Source organism: Electrona antarctica (assembly GCF_951216825.1).
Source record: "Electrona antarctica genome assembly, chromosome: 5".
Lineage (NCBI taxonomy): Eukaryota > Metazoa > Chordata > Actinopteri > Myctophiformes > Myctophidae > Electrona > Electrona antarctica.
Genome location: NC_136810.1, coordinates 22,804,675 through 22,829,492, shown reverse-complemented (window position 1 = coordinate 22,829,492; position 24,818 = coordinate 22,804,675). Strand labels below are relative to the sequence as shown.

At 42.9% G+C, this 24,818-nt stretch overlaps 1 protein-coding gene across 2 annotated transcripts; it reads right to left on the bottom strand.

The window, feature by feature from the left end:
* Positions 1-24,071, bottom strand: pus7 (pseudouridine synthase 7). Of its 2 annotated transcripts, none has more exons than XM_079502066.1 (16): positions 23,976-24,071; positions 22,399-22,729; positions 21,301-21,385; positions 20,769-20,888; positions 19,978-20,122; positions 15,489-15,600; positions 10,748-10,825; positions 9,969-10,097; positions 7,284-7,409; positions 6,186-6,247; positions 5,886-6,046; positions 5,380-5,506; positions 4,907-5,008; positions 4,122-4,251; positions 3,463-3,554; positions 1-1,052 (listed from the first exon to the last, which is right to left on the bottom strand). In XM_079502066.1, the coding sequence occupies exons 2-16, from the start codon at positions 22,710-22,712 to the stop codon at positions 916-918; spliced, it is 1,920 nt and encodes a 639-aa protein (XP_079358192.1). In that variant the 5' UTR covers positions 22,713-22,729; positions 23,976-24,071; the 3' UTR covers positions 1-915. The 2 variants fall into 2 exon arrangements, with proteins under 2 accessions (XP_079358192.1, XP_079358191.1); XM_079502065.1 differs by having other exon boundaries at positions 23,851-23,985.
* Positions 24,072-24,818: the final 747 nt, after the last annotated feature.

Genomic DNA, 24,818 nt, shown 5'->3' with positions numbered 1-24,818 from the left:
CACGTTTAACAGTTTTTATTAGCTCTTGAAGAGTGTTTTCGGTCCAAATAAAAGTACACCTATAAAAACAAAAGTTCACTTTTCTGTACAACCAGGGCACGTTTTGTACCATGTGTGGCTATTTATTGGTTATACACGTGTGCAAGTTATGCTGTCAGCTGTACATCTTAGAGGAGAGGATGTCTCCAAGGGTGAGTCCTGAGAGCACCGCAAGTCCAATTAAAATGCTTCTTTATGCACAAGCTGCCAAAATAATCATTTTATTTGAAGAATAGTCCAGATTAAAAAATAAATCAAACTAAAAATGTTGAATAAATGGTGCTGCTTTTTGCGTAAATGGATTAGCTTCATTCATAACAGACAGCTCGCCAGGATCACCTTTACGTCCGGAACACTGGCATGCACGCACAGTCAGACGCAAACAAAATACACTTGCAAGGGATGGGACGATAACTATCATTTATCACGATTACGGCAATAATCGTATCACAGATTTCATACACTCCATCATACACTATGAATTTGCTTTTGTTGCGCTGCAAATTCAGAACCACTTAAACCCTCTGTACTGATAAATCAGACCTGCAAAGAGCACATTTGGTACGCTCATATTTCACTCTACACAAATCAATTCGTCAAAAATAGCACATCTACAAGCTCAACACGTTGCTTGCGCTATGTGAGCTTTCAGATCTGCTCTTTTTAGCGAACGTTTGCCTCATAATAGGGATGCTGGGGATTCAAGTGGTTAACAAAAGCGTTAATCGTAATTATTTTTGAGATTTTTGTGAATAATTGTGATTTTCATCCCATCCCTACACTTTTCACTCACACAGCAGGTATGGATGTTGCCATAGTAGACCGCTGCTTTGCAGTTGTAACAGCGGTCGGGTCGACGTGGGCTGTGCTTTGGTATCAGTTCAACCATGTGGTGTTGAGCTGTGTCTGATTCTTGATGCTGGTGTCCATCTTGAGCACCTCCCTGATGGCCATGGTGGCGTAGGTGGAGGGAGGCAGAGAGAACTCCATCCGCAGGGCTCGATACTTCCCCTCTGATTGATAAGGAGAAGAGGAGGACATGGTGATTTCACCAGCACTTTCTCCACCAAGAGAAGGAAGCTATCATGTCTTGATGATGAAAAAATGTTTGCCGATATCCCATTGTGCTCCGACTGCCTGGTGCGTTGTCCTAGTAGACTTACTGTAGGGCCATATTTTCGTCAGTGCTAAACCCCTTAGTCCTAAACTTCTTTGCCTTTTTTACTATATAGAAAAACATTTAAATTGTTCAACTAGCCGATCTACATCCAAACTATTCAAAAATCTTTTTCAATTTTGTAAAAAAGGCAGAGAAGTTTAGAGAGATAAGGGGTTTAGCACTGACGAAAATAGGGCCCTTATGGTGCGTTCACAGTTCACACGGGCAGATGAGACGATGCAAAGACGTGTTGTGAGTTGATTGGGAGCAGCTACAGTACATCAACATCATGTCGCTGGCTTCCATTGACAATGAATGATAGACTGCATCGTTTAATCTGCCCGTGTGAATGCAACATTAGTCTATAAACATTTACATAAGGAAAGTGTGGCACACTATAAGGAAAAGTCTGTTTATCTAGTGGTTTAATAATTCAACATGTGGCATATGAATTATTAAACTAAAGTAAACAGACTTTCTGACTGAATGGCACCCTTTCCTTAAAAACGTAGGTAATATGCTTATTGATGATAAAACATGTTTCCAGCAAAAATGCGTTTTCTCAGACATCTGTTACAGAGTCACCACTGTAAGAACCCATTGTTCCCCAAGTCTGAAAAAAAGTTCTAAAACTTTTACAGTGAGTACCACCTCAGATGTGGCTCTCCAAGTACCACCATTATGAGTGACTAAGAAATCTCTACAAAATACGGTAATTGTGGAAGAGTTTAAATGCCAGTTCTAGTGCTATACCTTTTTGTACAGTGTGACTTTGGCCGACATCTGTCAACAATAAATAATATTAAGAACATGTCTCCTGTGTAGAGTGCAATGCTCAATCTATGTTACTGTACTTCATCTGTCATAATGGTGGCACTTGAGGGGCCAAATATGATGGTACTCTGTATACAATGTATGAGAACCACTGGATTAGTAGCTAAGCCGAGAAGGATTGGACTGTTTGGACCCGGTCCGACTAAAGCGGCGCTGATCCGATCCGATATAGATCTAATATAGATCCGGACCCATAGTGTGTTCTCTGCAAAATTATGTCTGAATGTGACATGAGACTGCTCTCTATGAGCGACATGCACCCCGACTCTCGAGACAGCGCAGTGGAGGGTTGCAAAATATTAGTAGTGCATTTTAGCACACCAACATTCTTACCAGAGCTGTTGACAATCACAACAAAACTGTCCCACACTGCTCGCTTTAATTTGTAGTTGTCTCCACCAGCCGAAGGCATGGGGAAAGTATGTTTTTTGCTTTGCGTTTCACCTCACTCGCTCAAGGGGGCCGCCATGATATTTTTTTAAAGATAATTTTTTGCCTTTACTGATATCAAGTGAAGATAGACAGGAAAGAGGGAGAGAGAGAAGGGGAGAGACATTCAGCAAAGGTCGTCATGAACGGGACTCGAATACATGACACGCTGTCAGACCAAAGCCTATATGGGGCATGCACCTGGACCCCTTGACCAGGGGGGGGCCGCCATGATTGCATTATTATAGCCAGCGGACAGCGGTGTGTGTGCATGCGCGCGCTGTCGGGATTGGGGTGAGAGAGAGAGAGAGAGAGAGAGAGAGAGAGAGAGAGAGAAACGGCACGTCGAGGAGCATGACGAGAGAGAGAGAGTACAAGAGAGAGACGGCATGTCGAGGTGCATGACGTGACGAGACCCAGCCCTTGTCTTATAACTCTGTTCAACAGACAATGGACAAATGGACTTTATAATGTAATAATTACAACGCACGCATGTCTATTTTTGATCCTCACGGGTAATTTCGGGTAAATGCATTTCAGATGATCCGAACTTGGAATGGATCAAACCCTGCCCAGGGACAAGTCAATATTTTGGGCCCGAACCGGCTCGGTACCCATCCAGTAATATAGAATCAATCACTGAGTCTGTTTTAATGCATTATTGCAGCCAATACCAATATATACCATAACAAAACAAGATTGGTAAATTAATACGTACATTTTATTTTCTTTGCCATTAAAACCATAACCACATAAATAAATCTATATCATATCATAATAGGAGAACATTCAGAAAAATGGAGACATAATCAGCAAAAATAACAACAGCTGCTCTACAAGCACACAAGCGGCTATTTTAACAATTTGACATTGAACCAAGTATACAGGTTTTAAGTGGTTTATAAGCTTCTATTTTAGTTCAATGAATAGTGGATGGATACAGTATATGAGAACATGCATCTGCACTTGGAGAGAGACAAAACAAAATGATTGGCACAGACCTTTGTTGAAGACGGGAGCAGGGTTATTGTCCAGTTTGTCTACGTCAGTGTGGACCAGGGAGATCTTAGGGTCATCATACCGAATCATCTCCCTAAGACACGAGACAAACCACAGCGTTATATTATATAATGAGATATTCAGACAAATGATCAGAATTTGATCAGGCTAATATAGCCATACCAATCAATTCAAATACGCCTTGATCAGCTCAGATTCACATAGTTTCAGATGGTATTTTCAGAAAAGTCAGAGACTGAAATAGTGTTGTTACAGTAAAGTATTAATGTTGTTAATGGATCAATTTTATTGTAAATTACAGTAATAGATCATTGGTTACAATAACAACATAATAAGTCATAAGTGTCACTCTCAATTGCAGTATTTTGTGTCAAAATTACAAAAACGTTTTGTTAAGGCTTCAGTGTTACAAATGAGGCCATGATAGATGATGATACTAACCCAGGTGTGCCACACTTTCCACACAAGGATCCCCAAATCTACAAGCTCTGAATGTGTTGCGATTCAATGCATTGTGAGCTTGTAGCTTAACGATTCCTGAGAATGTTTAACAATGACATGCCCCGAAAGAGGACACCGGGTCGGCGGGTTGTAAAGTTGTTAAACTGACATGTTAAATTGGAAAAACCTGTGTACTAACCAGCTGACATCACTGGGTCTGATGATGATGCGTCGGTAGGCTCCAGCTAAAGAGTAGTCCTTCACTTTGTGCCTCATGTTGTCAATATCCAGCCCGTCTGCCGACAGCAGCTCCTTGTAGCCTGCACCCACTGCCAGGGAAAAACACAGCTTTATTTATCCCATTTAGACCTGGAAAGCCTGTCTATGTTGTTTATACCTTTCAATCCAGGAAAGCATCCATGTCATTTTAGATATCTCCATATCACGTTTTTTTTTTTGTTGAAATTACCGACCTATGAGCAACTATTTTCTAATATAGCCCCCTTTGAAAAACGTTTGGACACCCCTGCTCTAGCACAATCTCCCCATATATTCCGTCTTGTCACCGTTTTTTGATAGATGCAGTTTCATTATGCAGATTATGTTGGCTACTTTTGCTAATTGTTTTTCTTTAACACAAATGTCTAGAATGTTATTTATATTACGTTATTTAGACAGATGTTTGTTTACCTTGTCTAGTTTATTTGAAGCACTACATTGTTCTCTTTGTACTCCTTACGTATGCAACTATTTACCCAGTTTGTTGACAAGGGTCCATGCCATTTACTCTGATGCTCTGGAGAACAGTGTCTGTGTGCTAAATGCCTCAATTGTAAATAGTCAAGAAACCTGGGGTGATGTTTACACCTTGGCAGAGGTCTCGACTCTCCACTCTCGCATTAGTGTTGATGTTCTGTTATTTTTGGGTCTCATTTATATACATGCAAACAAAAAACCTGTAAATGACACCGACTGCCAGCTTACCATGGTGAGAGGGGTAAATGACGTCAAACCCAGGCAGAGGCATCACAACTTCATGGATGGACTGGCCCTCAGCCTCCTCTGCGGACAGTATGTGAGCCGTGCCTTGACAGACATGTTAGGAGTCAGTACTGTAGCATTTCCTTCATGACGACCCGTCAAATATGCCTGTTGTTATAGCTACTGATGACAGCTAGACGGTTTGCACAGGGTTCCTACATATGTTGTGCAGCTTATGTTTTTATACTGTGTTCCTTTTCAAGGGTGAGCCATTTTGCATGCAATGTTTTGCATACAAAAGATAAAGGCAGCTATTCTTTATCTGGCTCTACTAGCAGCCAAGGTGCCCAATTAACACTTAAAAGGATTAAGAAATATTTTTTTCCCCCTGGATAAAACAGTTTTGAACATGCCACTGCCATAGGATGAAGTAGAAAATAGGGCTTCCGCAACCCAGTAATCCTTTGAGTACCAACCTCCCTTGAGCACCAGGTCACCCTCTACAGCCTTCAAGCCAAAGGCCTCAATCCTCCGGCTCACCATGGTGTTCCACATAACACTCTGATAGCTGTGGATGTACATCAGACGGTTGTTTCGAGGGATCTAGTAGAGGAAAACACATGTCAGCACACCACACACACCACCAGAACGAGCCCTCTCCGTTTAACATATTTCACATGAAAAAATAATACATTTGACTTATTATATTAGTGCTGTTCTAGGTCTTTTTCTATCAGAATATAAAATAAGGAATACAAAATACTAAAAAGTAAAACTAAATCAGTTAAACAGAATGCTAAAAATCACACCCATGTTGATTAGGTGATGTAAAACAAATGGTGCAAACAAACATTAAAGCCCATTAACTTGTTCCTGTGGATTGAAGAGGCAGCGTGAGGGGACATGCTATTGCAGGAGGTCGGAGAAACGATCATACTGTATACTATCATCAGCTGGGAGTCATGGGTTATGGAGAACCCACCAGTCCGAAGGCAGTGATGATGTTCTTCTTGCCGTACATGGACAGACCCCGCAGCAGCTGACCCTCCACACAGCGCTTCACGGGAAGCTTCTTTAGGGCAGCTTCTGGGTCCTGAGTCTTGGCCCACTCCTCCCTGCATTTCAACATGTAGTGTTTCTCCGCTGCCAGGTAGAGGGGGACAAAGAGACACCACAATTACCAATGGCACAATTCTTTGTTACACCTACTGTACAACCTTCACCCCAACTCGAAAGGAAAAGCTGGAGAGCAGGAGGTGTGAAAAAAAGGTTTGTAGGTTACCTCCAGGACGAGGCTTCAGAATCAGGTCCACAACCTCCTTCCAGTCATTCTTCAGGATGGCTCTGGCCCAGGCGATAAGAACAGACATCATGTCAGTTTGCTTTCTCATGTTCTCATGTCAGAACACATCAGTTCCAATTTACATTTGCAGCATTCAGCATAATTACACAGCTGCTCATATCCAGAGCAATATACTGAACACAAATTACAAGGTTGGAGGTAAGTGAGGATGTGGGGTCCGTACGCTTTTCCGACCAGTCATTGGTCCAACATGTATTTGTAACACTTTCTTTATTATTCCACTAGAGTAACCTTTTTTTTGATACGCTACTCCTCCCACAGTTTTGACTGTACGCACTTGAGCCATATCTCAAATTGACCGGCTTCATCGGGAAGGATGTGCTTGTATTTTTTAAAGAGAAATGTTGTATAGTTTAATTGATATTAATTTATTAGTGAATAAAATTTCCCCATTGACATGAATGGGAAAATGCGATTTTTCGCATTCTCACATTCAAGTATTTTTTCCTCAGAGACTGTAAGCACTATAGTTACAAAACCTTTTTCCCTGACTTCCTTGGGTCATGACGCATCCCCCCATATAGGCCACGCCCATTTGCGTCATGATAGATGTTCCGCCATTTTGAATTTTCTCCAAAACACACTTTTTGCTCCTCCTGCTACAGATTTTGTCCAAATCTCACAAAAATTGGTACACATGATCTCTGGACCTTTCCGATGAAAACACCACAGGCATAATTTTGATAGTGCGTATCGTTCGGCCGTAATCGGCTAGTGGGAGGGGCCCATTTTACAAAAAACGCCACAAATCACGAACCAAACGTCCAATCAACTCCAAATTTGAATCAAATGTCGTGGGTGGTTTAATCAACCAAAAGCCAAAAGCAATTCCATTTTCATCCATAGGGGGCGCCGCAAATGCAAAAAAAATAACCGTTTGTCGCAAAAAACATGATTTTTGGGGGCATAAATCCCCTCCGAATTACTTACACATGATCACAGGGGTGACGCGACATTGTAATTGGCTGGCAATATTAGTGCAGAATTCCATGATAATTTCCCCAGGTCGCAACCTACCTGCCAACCTGGTACGTGGGCACTGCTGTGGTGCCAAAGCGCTGCATGCCATAGTAATTGATGAAGCCAGTCTCCCCGAGTGAAGTCATGGCCTGCTGAACCTGCTCATCTGTTCCTGTGATGTTCCTGAAATGGAAACATGAGAGCAATGAGGAGGATAGATAGTTGGCATCTAATGACACCACTCCACGTCACCCGATGACGTGATGAAGTGAGGAGTAGAGTCTTCCTCTGCACACACTATTTCCTCCTGGTGAAGCTCCTCACTGGCAAATTAAATGAAGGCTGCAGGCCATTCTGGTTTCAATATCCATCCCTATAGACGAATTCAGAAACGGGTCTCATGGTCGCAGCTTACGTATTTCCTGTAGGCGGACTCGACATAGCTGCAGGGTTTAAACCCTCACCAGGTGCATCTCTTCTACTACAGTGAACGGTAGAGTGACTGATGTTAGTCTGCTCTAACATCATACTTTAAATGCTTAGTATGAGGTATAAAGTACAGCAGCCTTGTGTTCATAAAACAGAAAGATTGGGTAAGACTGACGTTATGTATGTTTCAGGACCTTTCACTCAGCTACCGCGGTGGATATTTTGACATAACGTTTTTATTTATTTTGGAATGTTGCCACTACTGTTGGAGCAGCCATAAACTACACAGGTTCATCTCGATGTTCTGGGCATCTTTGTAATGTTAGTGTTAGTAAAAAGCAGGTAAGAGTAACGTTTGAGGCAGACTAACATCAGTCACTCTACCGTTCACTGTAGTAGAAGAGATGCGCCTGGTGAGGGTTTAAACCCTGCAGCTACGTCGAGTCCGCCTACAGGAAATACGTAAGCTGCGACCATGAGACCCGTTTTTGAATTAGTCTATAGGACCAACCAGTCTGAAGGCAACCAGTAGGGGTCAGCAGTGTGACAAGATAGTAAGTGTGTGGACTCAGAAATCATGGTATGGGCTCTATATGCAGCCAACACTTCCGCGTTCAGTTTGGGCCGCCGGGGCGCTTCCGGTCGGCAGCCACTCATTCATTGTGAACATACGGTTGTGATTTTTTAGGAATAAAGTTCAGTTCTTTAAACCACGCTATTTCATTTGATTATGTGATGGCGTAGTTTCTCATAGTTTGTATTATTTGTGTTGCGACGTTGACATGATGACATGAGTTAGAAACGTCTTAAATCTCCTTTTAAAAAAGGGAGTCCTTCCAGTTGTTACACTGCTGTGTTTAACAGCTGGAGAAGACGTAGGTGGAGAGACTTCACAGAGAAAAAGTGGACACACTGGACTGCAACAATGGAGGAATCATCCATTGGATTCAATAGGTCACCACTTTTGGTGTCACGCGCTGTTCTTGTTTACATGTATGCTGTCAACACGCGTGTTGACTAGATCAGGAGATGGATACTTTATCCTCTAGTGCAGTGGTTCCCAAACTTTTCCGTGTCAAGGACACTTATTAGCCCGCAGCTAATAAGTGAAGAGATAAGTTGAAGAGATATGCCAGGGACCGCATAAGAAGATTTCTACGGCTCTAGCAGTGATTCTCAACCAGTTTAATTTCAAGGACCCCCAGTTTGACAAGCATTGCCATTAGGCTACGGACCCTCTTTTAATTTCTACCTGTGGGACTCCAATTGATAATGTAAAATCAATTAATCAGTTAATTTAACTCTGAGAGCATACACATGACATGCCATAAGGGTCCATTTGGTTCCAAACTATCATGTAGCTGGGTACCCCCTGGAACTCGCTCAAGGACCCCTGGGGGTCCCTGGACCCCACTTTGGGAACCAGTGCTCTAGTAAGGCCATGGAAGTATTTTTGTATTATTATTACACTATTTTTGGATTTATGGGGAAAGGAGGAGATCGACGCGTGGGGGGGGACGGATCTTTCTCTATCCCTCCCTAGCGTTCGATGGGAGTTGCGCCACTGCATATGTGTTCATATTTTATGCATGTGCACAACCCAGATAGGATTGGGCTGGAAATGTGCATAGTGGAGTGTTAAGTCAGAGAAGGCCATGGGCACTCAAGCCATGCCTGCATAAATGCTACACCCCTCCTAAACGGCATGCCCACAACCATGGTCGGATTGGGCCTAAAATGAGTAACTTCATTCAGTGAATCAGTCGGTGACATTCGCTGGTGTAGGGCTGGCCTGCTGTTCCAGTCAAAAAGGACCTCAAACACATAGCTGAGCTCACAACACTGTAGATTGACTATTTTCAGCAAAGACATTTGGGGCAGTATTATGCGTGTCTTAAGTACCAGGTCTTATTACTTAACTTAAGACCTGGAGGCGTGATGAATGCCATTTGGCTATTCTGAGTGGCCAAACAGCATTGACCACACCTCCAGGTCTTAAGTTAAGTAATAAGACCTGGTACTTAAGACACGCATAATACTGCCCTTGGTGTACTGTAGAGGGAAAATATCAGGGGATCAAGTATAGAGCCCTGGGGGACCCTTGGTCAACTAAGCATTATAGGGTTTAAGTGGTTAAACAGAAACATAGACCTGTGGGTACATGAACAATGACACCTCTTTTCTTACTGCTCGAGGTGCAAGCATTTAACAACCCTGACATCATGTATCCAGAATCACACAATCTTTTAAGAGATGTTTATCCACCACCATGTGGCAACTTGTTGAGAGAGATGACATTCAAAACCTACTGACCTGAGGACCACAGTGAAATGGTTACCCTGCAGCTCTCCCAGCTTCAGGGGGTGGTTTTTATAAGAGAAGTTTCCCAGCCTGAAGTTATTGAGGCACTTGTTGAGGTGACACAATCGTTCTGCTGTGATCCTGTGGGGGGAATGGCACAAGTCTAATCAGTTACAGGTGTAGCAACTAGCCAAACAACCGAAAGCTAGGCTCACACTACAGGATAATCGGAACGATTTGTGGTCCATTTTGCCCCTCCTGACAATCACGGGGGTGCTCAAGGCCTCCTGAGATGTATCTCCGCCACCGATATGTTTGACGTTTATTCCCCCCCCGGTAAGTTAAATGTGATACCACTGTTCTCCTTGGTAGGTGTAGAGTCTAGAGACGTAGGCAGAATAGAATAACAGAATAGTACCACCTGTTATCTGACTAAAGTATTGATAAGATGGCATGCTTATAAGAACAGGGGTGCGAAAATGAACTCGAGTGGTTTTCTAGGGTACACCCATTACAAATAAAACAATATTATCGGCAGAGTGCAAGTAACATACCGGACACCATGTAACACTGCATACCGTGACATCCCCAGTGACTGGCACACACGTTCCACCAGTAATTTTGGCCTCACCACACACGCAAAAAGATAATTCAGGCAAGTAGAACATGACCTGTACTGGCCCAATGGGCAAGTGCATTTGAGACGTGTGTCAATCCCTAAAATAGCCAAATGTTAATCCACCGTTTTGTCAATACGAAATAATATGAAATATTGTAAAAAGAATACTCACTTGTGGACTGCAATCTCCTGTACAGTGATGGCTCTTTTGTCCTTAGTCCCCATGTAAGAAAACACTGTGGGGGCAAGCCTGCAGCAAGAAACATCCGTATTCAGTACACATGAGACATTAAAATGAAAGCATATTACAATAGCCCATTCACACTGCACAAACCTGCTCATCAGGAGCAGTTAGTTAGAGGTTAAATACAGTATCTTGCTCAAGGACACTTCCAATACTAACCCAGAGGGAGCCAGTGATCGAACCAGGAACCTTCCAATTCCCAAGCTGAGCCACTGGCACTGCTGCCCCTATTTATTTATTTTTGCCGCCAGGATTAATTAAAGAATGATTCTATTATATGATTATATTATTACTATATGCCAGGATATGCCCGTTCAACCCTTATTTTGAAGATCCAAAACACGGCGACCGGAGCCGGATGTTGACTGAATGGTGTGTTGCCGGATTAGGTGTTGATCTCTCACTAGCTGATGAGAAGTACAGGCCGGCGCCATTACAGCGACCTCGATGCTCCGTGCAATAAGTGTTGTTTTGACCAGAAATGCCACCTGGGACGGGGAATTGGAGATAAAAGCTACTGAAAGCGTGCGTGAGCGTGGGTGCACACGCACATCAAGATAGCACAGTCCAGTGTTATGGCTAACAACAGAGAGCCATCCGATTCCGAAGCTGATTTGAGTAGCCTTTCGACTAGATCGGATCAAAACATTTATACAACTGAATTAACTTAACTTACGTGAATTGGCACTTGCCGAGACTAATCAATTAACGTAAGTTACATTTTTCGGCAGGGATTGTGTCAATAAGAGTTTATCAGTGCGTTTCATTTTTCCAGACATTCACTCTCACATTATGCAATTTACAATTTACAATTTAGGCATTTAGCAGACGCTCTTAATCCAGAGCGATTTACATTAAGCAATAACAAAAGGCATGGGAATACATCACATATATAAAAATCACACCCGTGTGAACTGAGTGGTGTAAGGTCTTATATAGACTGATCAACTGTGGTCTGACGTAATGAAATCACACCCGTGTGAACTGGGTGACCATAGCAACCATGCTCATTTTTTGGTACGAACAGACAGACGTACAGACAGACAGACAGACAGACAGACAGACAGACAGACAGACACGTAAACTAACAAAGCCAGTTGTAGGAGTGGTTTACACCACTCAAAAGCATTTATCAAGAAACAAGAACGTAGCTAGAACATATCTATATAATGACACTGTACATATAAACTATACATATATACTATACTATGCTGTACATATATACTATGAAGTGCTATGACTACATACAATGCAATTATTGTGCTGTCTACATAACATGCTATAAGTCTGTATCAAATGCTATCTAAGTCTAAAAAGTGCTGTCTAAGGGGGTAGGGTAAGTGCTATGGGCCATGATGGAGTCTGAAAAGGTGGGTTTTCAGACTACGGCGGAAGATTGGGAGTGATGCTGCAGTTCTGACTGCAACGGGGAGTGCATTCCACAGTTTTGGAGCCAGAAGGGAGAAGAGTTTGGGACGTGTGGAGCGTTGTCCCGGCGTTTTTAGTGAGGGTACTTCCAGCTTCCCTACATTGGCTGATCTGAGTGCGCGGGAGGGTTTGTAGGGTTCAATCATACTTGCAAGATATGGGGGAGCCATACCCCTTGTGGCTTTGAATGCCATTGCCAGCATAAGGGTTTTGTATTCTGTGCGGGCAGCGACCGGGAGCCAGTGGAGAGAGCGGAGCAGGGGGGAGACATGTGAGAATTTTGGCTGGTTGAAGACAAAGCGAGCTGCAGCATTTTGGATCAGTTGGAGAGGCTTAAGTGCACATGCCGGTAGGCCATGTACATACCAATACATTATTGCAGTTGAAGTTTATTGAAGTTGCTGAATGACTGAATGTCACCTGCCATTTCAGAATACATATTGTCGCTGCCGGGCAGAAACCTTGTATCTCCATATTATTTTGAAATCTGGTGTATGTCTTTGGGCTTTATAAATATCTAACCAATGAAAAGTATTAACAAGAGCTTGTCTAAATAATAACTACATTGGAACCATTCAAATGCAGGTTTTTTATTTAATATCTTGAAAAGGTTTTTAGACAATCAAGATTTCCACCACACAGTTTGGATAATATTGTCTGTCTGGTGGAAACCTCATATGTAAAATATAAAAACTGTAGAAGCCATCCTCACTGTTTTGTATGTCTATTTATTATTATTATTGTCACTGTTGTTGTAGTTATTTGGCATTATTGGGTATTGGTTTGATGGGTTATTATTATGTAATTGAATCACTGTTTGGACACCAAGGGCACGCCTCCCCAGGCCTAATTGATTGATGGAGAGCATATGTAGGCCTGGGTGATTGGGGAGCGGCATGCACCTGGTGGACAAACCAGTTTTTACCAGACAGACAGAGAGAAAGACAGCACAGCACAGAGATCATGCCATAAGGAAGAGAGAATGTGCCTGTTTGTAATGTATCACTGCACTTTGAAAGGAAAGTAAATGCAACCTAAAATGACATTGAACCTGTGGACAATCTTTATTTGATCTGCGTACATCCAAAGTCTCTGGGTGCATCAGTGGGTTTGTTGGCAATGTTTGGAACCAACAAAAGAGCCACCACATAGTAAAAACTGCGTCCTATTGGATTTAGATGTATTGGTTTTCAAAGTAACAAGGAGGACTCGAACCAGGAATTGGAACAAACTTAAGGGAATTAACTAACTGGACGCGCAGCTCAAAGCCACAAAGACTCATCAATTAGGAGCCTGGTATGTAGTGGACACTGGGCATCGAATTTAAAAGCTGTATAGGAAAACAGCAATAACTATTGGAGTTATTTTATTTTCGTGTTTTTCCACTGCTTAACTTTTATTGGTGACTTGTTTGCTGGCCATTTGCTGCACTGACGTCCATTATTTTTGTTTTCGTCACTGCTGGACTTTTATTAGTGACACGCCTGTTTTGCACTGCCTTATTTATTTGATCTTTCGTTATGTTGCACTGAACTGGACACTGAACTGAAGTTTACTCTGCACTGCACTTTACGTGTGGAAAAAGGGGAATTGAAATGTCAGATGTCACGAGAGCAGTGAGCGATGGTGCGCTGCAACCTCTATGGCTACAACCCGTAGATGACTGGTGGGAAGATCCTCCAGAGCTCAGTCGAAAGGAAATTGAAAATATCGTGCAAAGGTGGATGGCACGAGAGATGGAGAGGGAGCACCGAGACACCATTTTGGCCACATATGTTGTGGTGGAAGAAGAGACACCCCCAGGAGAGGATGGAAGAGGGACATGGCAGGGAGCAGAGGAGGCGAGTGTCTCTGAGCCGAAGACCCCTCAGGCTCTGGAGAACATTCTGCAGCTGAAAGAGATACAACAGGAACAGCTGACCGACCCTGCAGAAGAGGACGGGGAGGACGGTGAGAATGAGATGGCTGTGGAGACGGGCGGCTCCTCATCTTTCAGCGTCATATCTGAAGCAGAAGACGTCTATGGACAGATGTCTGAGGGAGAAGAAAGCTGCAAGCAGGGTGCCATGATTAGGAGTTTGGCTGAACCAGCTGTCGTGAGGAGGCTGAGTAGAGGGGTGAGAAAGCCACTCAGTGGAGAAAGGTGTCCTTCTCCATCACAGAAAACCAGTGGTGGAAAGACAAATGGCACCATAAAGGAAACTACTGGTACATCTGACCATGAACAAGGTGACAAGAAAGCACCGCCTCTGAAGAAGAAAGGAAGATGGCATAGGAACCGAAAGAAAAGGAACAAAAGGCCTGCCCAGGAGAAGCGAGAGCAGAAAGAGGAGGATGATTTGTCAAAGGAAAGGGACTACGACCTGCTTTGCTTCCTGTGGTGGCTTGAGGGCTACATCAAGCCTTCTCCAGACCATTGAGAGCTTTGACCTTTCTTTTCTCCATCTTTCCCTTTCTTTTTTTTTGCAGTTTCAACAAAAAAGAAGATTCAGTCAAGCTTAAATACAACACACATACCACATACCTTGAATAATGTTTTTTGTGTTTGGCTTCTTTGAAATGTATTTAGTAATTGTGTCCATACTGTGCACAATTAGGGGGGAGTGTAGAAGCCATCCTCACTGTTTTGTATGTCTATTTATTATTATTATTGTCACTGTTGTTGTAGTTATTTGGCATTATTGGGTATTGGTTTGATGGGTTATTATTATGTAATTGAATCACTGTTTGGACACCAAGGGCACGCCTCCCCAGGCCTAATTGATTGATGGAGAGCATATGTAGGCCTGGGTGATTGGGGAGCGGCATGCACCTGGTGGACAAACCAGTTTTTACCAGACAGACAGAGAGAAAGACAGCACAGCACAGAGATCATGCCATAAGGAAGAGAGAATGTGCCTGTTTGTAATGTATCACTGCACTTTGAAAGGAAAGTAAATGCAACCTAAAATGACATTGAACCTGTGGACAATCTTTATTTGATCTGCGTACATCCAAAGTCTCTGGGTGCATCAGTGGGTTTGTTGGCAATGTTTGGAACCAACAAAAGAGCCACCACAAAAACCAATAGATCGACAAGATCAAAATGTGTCGCTTCACACCACGTTTTGAGCTTGTGGATCTGCAAATTTTAGGTAAAAAAGCAAAGACATTTTTAAATATGGATATAGGTTTCTGCATGACAACGATATGCCTCTTCAGTTTCATTTCATCAGTAGATTATGTGAATGAGTGTCTAGACCTGAGGAATTTGGAGAGGACATTGATAGCCTCCATGGTGTCCTTGTTTTCCTTGTACAGCACAAAGTGACAGAAAGTGCCACGATTCTTAGGCCACGAGTGCTTCCTGGGAGCTTTATGGGAAAAAGGAAAGGAGAAAGCAGAAAGAAAGTTTAAACATAGAAATAAAAGCAAGATAATAAACACATAATAATCACCTCTGAACTTAGCATACTTGAGGTAGCCTGGCTAATAAGCCAGACCGAATCAGCCGGCGGATTACGGTCTGGAGAGGCTCAATTGTACGCCCATTTCCTACACCAGAAAACTGGTGTGGCCAATCGGCACACGGTATGCAATATGGGCGGGCTTTGGTACAGTGACATTCAATGCTTGAGACCTTTGACTGACAGTAGCTCTGACCAATTGCATCAAAGAGAAAATGCTTGAACCCGCCCCCCGGGAAACAAGATCCATACACAGCATCTCCAGACTCAAATACCACACAACAGTGTGATTTGAGTCTGGCTTATTAGCCAGGCTATACTTGAGGAGCATTGATAGACTAGTGACTTTATCCCTATACTGCATAGTCTTGACTTGCAATACAATTTAATCAATGCATTGCGAGCCAGAATGGAAACAAACCCAACTCGACACTATCATTGCAGCACCAAACATATTTCACATATCTCATGATTAGCCATGTTTAAAAACCAAGCTGACGTTAACATCTCCCCCTGTGCTGTGTGGACTATAAATTCTTACCTGTTGGTGTTCTCACCTCTGTCCACCCAAAGTAGAGCAAAAGGAGGATAGAACAATGTTACTGAAGATAAAGGTGTTTATGTATTTATGGAGAAGCTGGCGAGCGTGGGAGTGTTCTGCCATCTGCATGCAAAGGCCAGGGCAATAGTCTGTTGTTTTAACCCCATGAGTCCCAATGCTGGGCAGTGGGCACGTCATAATAGGTGAACATTCAGCAAAAATGGTGTAAAGCAATGTAGAGTTTAAAGGTATATTCAGTGATTTCGCTTCATTCAAATATTACTTATTTTTTCTTTTTATTTGGATAATCCTCCCTACTATAGAGTGTGCTGACCATATAAGGAGTTCCTCCCTGTCCTGGGGTCAAAAAACCCTAGTTTCAGTTTTGGTGGCGGGTGGCAAAGCCTTTATCCAATCAGGATGAGAGGGGCCTTCCTCCAATCATGTGTGGGGGCTGGCCTTGGTGCACATGCTGTTGCACTTCCCCCCACTGTAGAGCGTGTGCATGTGCACATTTTGTTACCGGGGCGGACTGGGTGGTTTTCCAAATCACTGAATGCTCCTTTAAGTGTTTGTGCAGCAAGGGTGCCTGGACTAGATGTGACAACGATCCATCTTCACAGACAGTTTGAGCTGATATGGAAACTTGCTTTTCTGTCCGTCTCCTCTTGCAAACCACTGGACCGATCAGCACTACATAGATTGAGCAAACTCTGCCACTAGGCTAACGTGGAACCCTAACAATGTTAATTGGTTTATTTGGTTCTATACGTTTATTATAAAATTGTAAACCACTTATAATAATGGAAGTAAAATATCTTAACTTATAAACTCTTCAAGTTAAAAGGGTGCTTGGTTTTTGTCCAAATGTGGGCACTGATAAAATACATAATGACGTCATAAATATGTTTAACATATAACCGTTTGACTGTTTACCATAACGAGATAGCGTCTTTTAAAGCCTTGTACCTCATCTCAAAGACATAAGAGGAAGTGAAAGGTGATCAAAATCGTCTGAAATAGAACTAAAAACATCCCATGGATTCACCTGGAAGTATCCTCAGTGATGTATCCCAAGGTCATCGGGGTTTCGGGTCTCTCAAACAGCATACCCCTCACTCAGGTGACCCAGCCGGGGTGATCAAGTCCCGACTTACGTCCCAGTAGGCAGTAGCTACCCCCGATCAGTCCCATTAGGGCAAGACCAAGGCCACACAATCCGTTGCTCCCTGCCAGGACTGGGAAAACCAGATTCTGGCACGTGGAAGGACTAGGCTCTGTGGGTTGACTCCTGTCCAGGCCTACGTCTCACCAGGTCCACTCCTGCTCTCACCAGGCCCAGGACCTGTGCGTTGCACCAGACTCCCAGCACCGGGCACTTCATTCAGGAATGGTGGATTATAATGGCCCTCCTAAAGGCCTCACCAAGGGTTTTTTGGGCTTCCTCCTCACGGAGGACCCATGCTGGGGCGCCAACCCATACTGCTCACCCGGGTGCAGTCTACATTCCGGTGGTCACCAGACTATACCTGGTTGAGATAGACTAACTATAACAGTATAAGAGACAGATATAGTCAATAATAGATGCGTCATCATAGACTGGTCACATTAGTAGCCTTAAACAACAGGTCTTAACCCCAATCCAAACCTGACCAATGCTGAGCGCCAAGCAGAAATTGGGTAAATTGGTCTAGTCTCAAGGTGGACACTCTAGCCACAAGACCACTGAGCTGGTTCACGATGCCATTTTGTTAGTATTATCATTTCGTGGCTATATTTTGTGTTACATTATTGATTTCTTGAATATGTAGTGTAGTCATGTAATTAAGTGGAATAGACACCATTTTCTTCAGGGTGATGTCATCTTGCATCACCCTGCCAGGGTTTATTTACTGTATGCCAGATGCAGTTACCCAATGCTGAATAGAATTAATGCTTGATCTACAAGCTCACAATGCTTGGCACTGTGATGCGTTGTGAGCTTCATGCCGGTGAGGACCAAAGCACATACAATGATGGTTAACGACATATCACTATGAAAAGACATCCAAACTCATATTGTACTTAAGGCAGTTATCATTATAAAAACTAGTGTGAAGTGAGGTGCGCCCAGTACTGTGGCTGCCTCATTTTCACTTTTAGAAGGCTGCACGTACGTATATGTCTGAGTCACTTTCATTCATTTCCACTGCCATCTCTTCTAAATGGTCAATTTCCTTGTCGTCATTTAGTGGTGTGGCATCATCATCTTTATCGTTGCCCACCTTGTAATGTTCAAGTTCTTCTCCATTTACCTGGCTGGTGTTTTCTTTGCTTAAAGTCAAGACTCTTGCCTGTGCCATCGTAGTTGTACCATTGCTCAAACTCACTTCCACTGTCATACCGTTTAAAAAGTCAACTTCCTTCTTGTGCTTTAGTGGTGTGGCTAACAGTCCGACACCATCATCATCATCCTCCATGAGACATGATTGCACTGTGTTGTATGTTGTTATTATTGTATAATATAAAACGGAATCAGTCACAAGATGTATTTATAATGGCCATATGCCTTACGTCGTCATTTTGTGCCCTAAACAAACAAACAAGTCCATAGACTTGGCTGGCAAATGATTTACATCATAGGTGATCTAAACAAACATTATAAAGTCCATAGACTTGGCTGGCAAATTATGTAATCTTCAAAAGCCATGCAAGGTTGAGATCCAAGATGTTTGAATTTGTAGTTAACATGCAGGCGTTTTGGCCATGCACATGGACCCATACATGCAAAGCCTATCCCTATGTCCCCCCCACCATAGCCACATGCAATGGGGTAGCTGAGGCCAAGTGCTGACCAACCAAGATATTGGGGCATGCAACAAAAACCTTGGTGTAATCAAGAGATTACTTGAGCAGCATTACCAATCCTTGCATTCGACAGGGGAAGAACATTAGCAGAATTTCTTCCAAGTCCTCCCCCACTTTTACGCATGTGTACTCTGTGATCCGTCACTGCCAACTGCCTAACCCCCACCGCTGGCCTTTTGGATAGTGGCAACAACCACCTGCTTCCTCCGATATACATGAAGTCACAAGAAGCTACTTTTCTCCTGTTAGTGAGGACTTTCACTGGAGTGTGTGTACAACATGGACCATCTCCCCAGATCCCCTCTTCGCTGAACACAACATGCACCCTAAGCAACGAATCAGCAGGGACTCGGCAAGGAAGTCAATGTAACCAGGTTCCCACAATCAAACATCAGTGATTGCTTTTATCCGAGCACCCGGTACACTGCTGGACATTTAACCCGGTGTTTTCCCTCTACACCACCCGGATGCCCAGGTCCAGACATATCTAACCAAAATCCTCAGTTACCATGGCCAATAACTTCAACCACTTGAACCCTATGTTCCTATAAAACATTTGGTGAAAATAGCTGATCTACAAGCTCACAAACGCATCGAAACACTATGTGCCGTTAGCTTGTATATTGGCTATCGTAGGCAAGGAGAGTTGTTGTAGAGCGGAAAAAAGTAGGGGGCCAAGTAATAGACCCCTGTTCGAACCCGTTCAAAGAAGTATATAGGGCTAAGTGCTTAACAACTAATTGCAGTGTTCAGGAACAAATTATTGATAAATGCCATTTTTCAGACTACAAATGACACAGTGCAGTCTGCTATTGCACTGTACTTTAATAAAACTGTACAGATCACAAAACCATAAGAATAATGTAATTGATAGTCTTGTCACTTCTCCAAATTACCTGCTAAAGCCTTCTTGCCAGCAGCATGGTAGGCCACTATGAACTTGCGACCTTCCCTCTCCTCCGTCTTCGTCTCCAGGCCAGGGTACAGGGTCTTGATGGCTTTGTGGACTAGCGTTCGCTTCTCCTTTGTATCATCGAGTACCTACAAACATTAACACCACACCTGAGATCAACTTCTCTTCAACAGCCAAGTATGCGCCTGACAAGCTTTCAAGTTTGATCAAAATGGCAGGCAAAACACATGCATTAGGAGTCAAACCTGGCCCCTTTTGTCTGTATGTTCCCGACTTGTTGATTACCGGGAATTATGAGAGAGCCTTACATATCGTTGTTCTTTTTCATAAATCGGTGCTATAAAACAGCCTTTACGTCTGTGTGTTGGTTAAAAAAAATATTGAACCAATGAAAAGTATTAAAAAGCGCTTCAGACGAAACCTCCATTGGAGTCTGGACCCTCAAACTGTCTGCTAAAGCAGCTAACTCCACCACCTCTCCCGCTCTTATGCAAGTAATTGGTAATATATAAAGTCACAATAACCTTAATGAGGCAGTATTGCATTGTTTTAAAATATATAAGGTTTTCTTCATTTCCATTTTTTGTTCTTTTTTTAAATTTCCTGAACATTTTGGAGGTATGTGGTTTCTCCCCAACAGCAGAGATATACTATGTATGCGTGTGTATATAAAATTGTTCCAGGTAAAGGTTTCAAAAAGTGATGAATAAAGTTAAGTGCAATACAAGACATTTAGGCAAATGGGAAACCAAAAAGAAAGAAAGAAAGTCTCACCTCTATAGAGACATTGCCCTCTTTGTTCTTGAACAGCTGCAGCTCTCCAAGCTGTGTTTTCTGCTCCTCGGTCAGGACCTCGGTCTCTTCTGTGGGCTGCTGCTCAGGCTCTGGAACATCCTAAAAACCACCCAGCACCCACCCAGTGCAGAGTGGGTCAATATAACTTCACATCTGGGCCCAGCTACTCAATGCAGACTAGAGGTTGACATCATGGTGCCAGTACAGACAAACCATTTCTGACATTGGGACACGCCGTTTTGATTTTACTTGGAAGGTATGCATCATTTATTTGAATCCATATTAACATTCTGAAATTGCTCTTTGTCCTCAGTAGTAAGTAAGAAGTACTAGTAAGTACATTTATTTGACTCAAGCAGAAATTGTATTAAACTTTTTAATTGAGTGATATCTGGAGCATCTATAATTTGACTTGAGTAATGGGGTTGTGTAATGTGTACTGCTTGACCATCGCTGTGAATACTGTGACAAAGACATGGATGACAATATTTGAAAGATTATGTTATCTCACCTCAGCCTCTGGAGGGATAGAGAGGTCATCTAAGCAGGACATCTTGCCTTGTCTGCTAATCTCGTGCACCACAAAATCAGAGTATCTGAACACAAAGCCACACGACCAATCAAAGCATTGACAAACCAACCACAAACCACCCTCATGGAATAAAGCAAGCTAAAATCTCATGGCTGAAAGTGAAAGTTTATTACTTGCGCAAGCAGAGCGCACTAGTACTGTGATCGGCTGGGTATGCATGTATGTCGGTGTACTCCACCGGCCAATAAGGGATCGGCTGGGTATGTATGTATGTTGGTCTACTCCACCGGCCAATAAGGGACCACTGTTCTTGATGATGCAACTAAAGTACGTTTCAAGGTTGGTATAAGGTCAATAAGGGGTATGTATGCATGTATGTCGGTGTCCTCCACCGACCAATAGGGGGCCACCATTCTTGGTGACGTAACTAATGTATGTTTCAAGGTTGTGTATAAAGGGTGTAAAAGTAGGCCATTAGGCCTACTTGTGCGCAAGCAGAGTGCACAAGTACTGCAATCGGCTGGGTATGTATGTGTGTCAGTGTCTTACAACAGCCAATGACCAATCGTATCCAGACAACAGAGAGCTCTAGGACTCTCTGGTAGCAGTCGTACCAGCAGTGGTGAGCAAGGCTCTGGAACTCATGGCGTGCTCTGCTTGCGCACAAGTAGGCCATACATGGCCTACTTGTGTGCAAACCGCAAGTTGGCAGCTCGATAGAGTGCATTTCTAGTTGCTGATGTTTAGGTATTACTGTTCTAAACCTATGTTTCTGCTGTTCCCATTTATAGCCAACTAGTTGAAGAAATCCCAGGTTCGAGGATTGAGCATTAACCTTTGCTTTTATGACATTTTCACTTCAAATACTCTAATCTTAAAATAAGTATTATCCTAATCTTAAAACAACAAATAACCAAAAAATAGCCAATCTATAATCTTGTAGATCTGCTATTTTCGGTGTGTGACATGCTTTTCATTGCTTTCATAGAAGACATTCTATGGAATCGAAAAGATTGAAATCAGTCATGGCGACTGAGAACTTTACCATGAACTCTTTATTAGCATCGTGAGACTAACCTCTCCTTCAGGATACCAGAGAAGCCCTCATGTTCACTGACAAACTTCAGAATTCCCACATCCAGCTCTGTGAGGCCGTGCTTCATCATGTCCGCAAAGGTCTCTCCATCTGCCTCCCCGGCACCACCACCAGCTCCTTCACCTCCATTTCCTTCCTCTGGCTCTTCTTCCACCTCCTTCACGGATCCGTTCTTCTGGTCAGTCTGAACTCGTGGTCTTTTGGAGGATGGATCAGTCTCCTCGTCTCCTGAGCAGCATCTCTTCTCTCCGACTGGTACTGCAGTGGAGACTAGCATGGGCTCTGGTTCCGCCATATGGAGTATGGACCGACCTAGAACAGAGGGATTACAATTACAGTTTAGCATTTAGCAGACGCTCTAATCTAGAGTGATTTACAATAAGCAATGTAATATATAGAATCTTAATTCATAGCAGATCAAATTGACATACCATAACATAAGAGACATACAACATGGGGGATAAAATAAGTACTAATAGTGCAATAAAAGTACTATAGTGCCATGCCATCCTACCAAATCAGTACATCAGTTGCCTTAACAAAGCCTTACAGGTGGGCACAGACACCAACAGAAGTTAACAACTGACTGGCTCTAGGAACACAAAGTAAGCTCATGGCATCGTTGTAAGCTATTGCATGCTTTTCACTCTGCAAGAAGACCATAGATGGGCTGTATACAGGGGGGTGACAGATGCTCCGAACAGTGCACATTTTACATTTAAAGGACACAGAAAATGTCCTTATTCTCTTTAAAAGTATATTGGCCTGAGCATATATTTTGCAACACTGTGGTTGGATGTCACTGTCATCCCTGAGAGATCCTGTGAAGAGGATATGTCCAAGATATTTTAGTTCCAGGCCTAATAGTAATAATCCCTAAGTAATCATATACCGGTATACATCAACTGTGATTAGGTAAACTAATCATCATAGCATGCCAATCGTAGCACAATAGCTAGGAGGAAGCAAGGCACCCACTACTACACCACACAGTACTAATCCGTGTTAATTTAATTCCGAGTTTACAAATGGAAGCAAATGGACCCATGGCTTTACATTACTGATATTAACGAGGATTTATATTTCACTGATGATTGATGAAGTGTAAATAATGACTTGGGATGCAGAGGTGAGGTTGCAAGCGGGGCACGATGTGTTTGGAAAACAAAGCGTTTAAGGAGATACCAAGACGTTTTGGAGGTAAAACTGAATTTGGTACAACAAGTAAATGTTAAATAACTTCAATCATTAAATCGTTGACAATCTAGCGGGCTTCCCGCGGGGTCAACAACAAGTCAACACGGGCCGAGCTGAGCTGCTAGCCCATGCTGTTGTGGCTGGAGTGGACAGTGGGCACAAAACAAGCGGTATATAAGCATCATGCAGTGTAAAACCTGACGTTTCTCACCAGACCAGAGCCGATTTAACGTTACCTAGTTTCTGCTGAGATTCAGAAATATGTGGAGGGTCCGAGAGTGACGGTCCAACATTCAATCGCACACGTGTGTGCGTTGATGTTACTATGTTGTGTGTTGTGTTTTTTCTATTTTTTCCTTACCGGTATTCTTCTTTGGGGTTGATAAACCAGGTTAGAGATGCATTACCGCCACCAATTGGACTGGAGTGTGGAACACAGTTACAGCATATCACACGGTGATATGGTGGCAGCGGTGGCCGAACGGATAGCGGCGCGGTCTAGATACCGGAAGGTTGGCAGTTCGAATCAGCCGTCCGACACGTTAAAATTACCACCGCTGAAATGCCCTTGAACAAGGCATCAACCACTACGATGAAATGTGTTCTATGAGCAGGGCCTGGCTGGAAACAAGTTCTTGAGCTTAGCCCAGATACCCTGGGTAAATATAGATTTCATTTCATTTCATTACACATGATATCACACACCATCTGCATATTACAATAATATTGCAGAAACTAATCTCTCAAGACAGATTCAGCAGCCAGCAAATTCAAAGAAGAAAAAGCTGCAGATGGGTTTCCAGATTGTACAGAAACAAAATAAATAAATACAATATTTTAACTAGGTTACGGTAGTTTATCTTATACACTTACTAATGTGGTAGTACATCCTTCCTTAAACCTGATTCATAGTTTCATGTCTCACACCAAAAATAGCCCATCTACAAGGCCAATTGGGTTTGTCTGTATAGATAAGTTACAGTAGTAGGCTATACATCCATTTGGAGATCAACAACTTCACTGCAAATCATTATGCCCAAATATGGTGTATGATGTCACATGCTCATATTTGGATCGATGATCAGTGCACTTGATCATCACCTTTGTTTGGGAGAGATTATGTGTGACTGTGACATCAGACACAACATATGTCACCCACGCAATACCAATATATCCCGGGCCATGCTGATTGAGCAGATCCCTG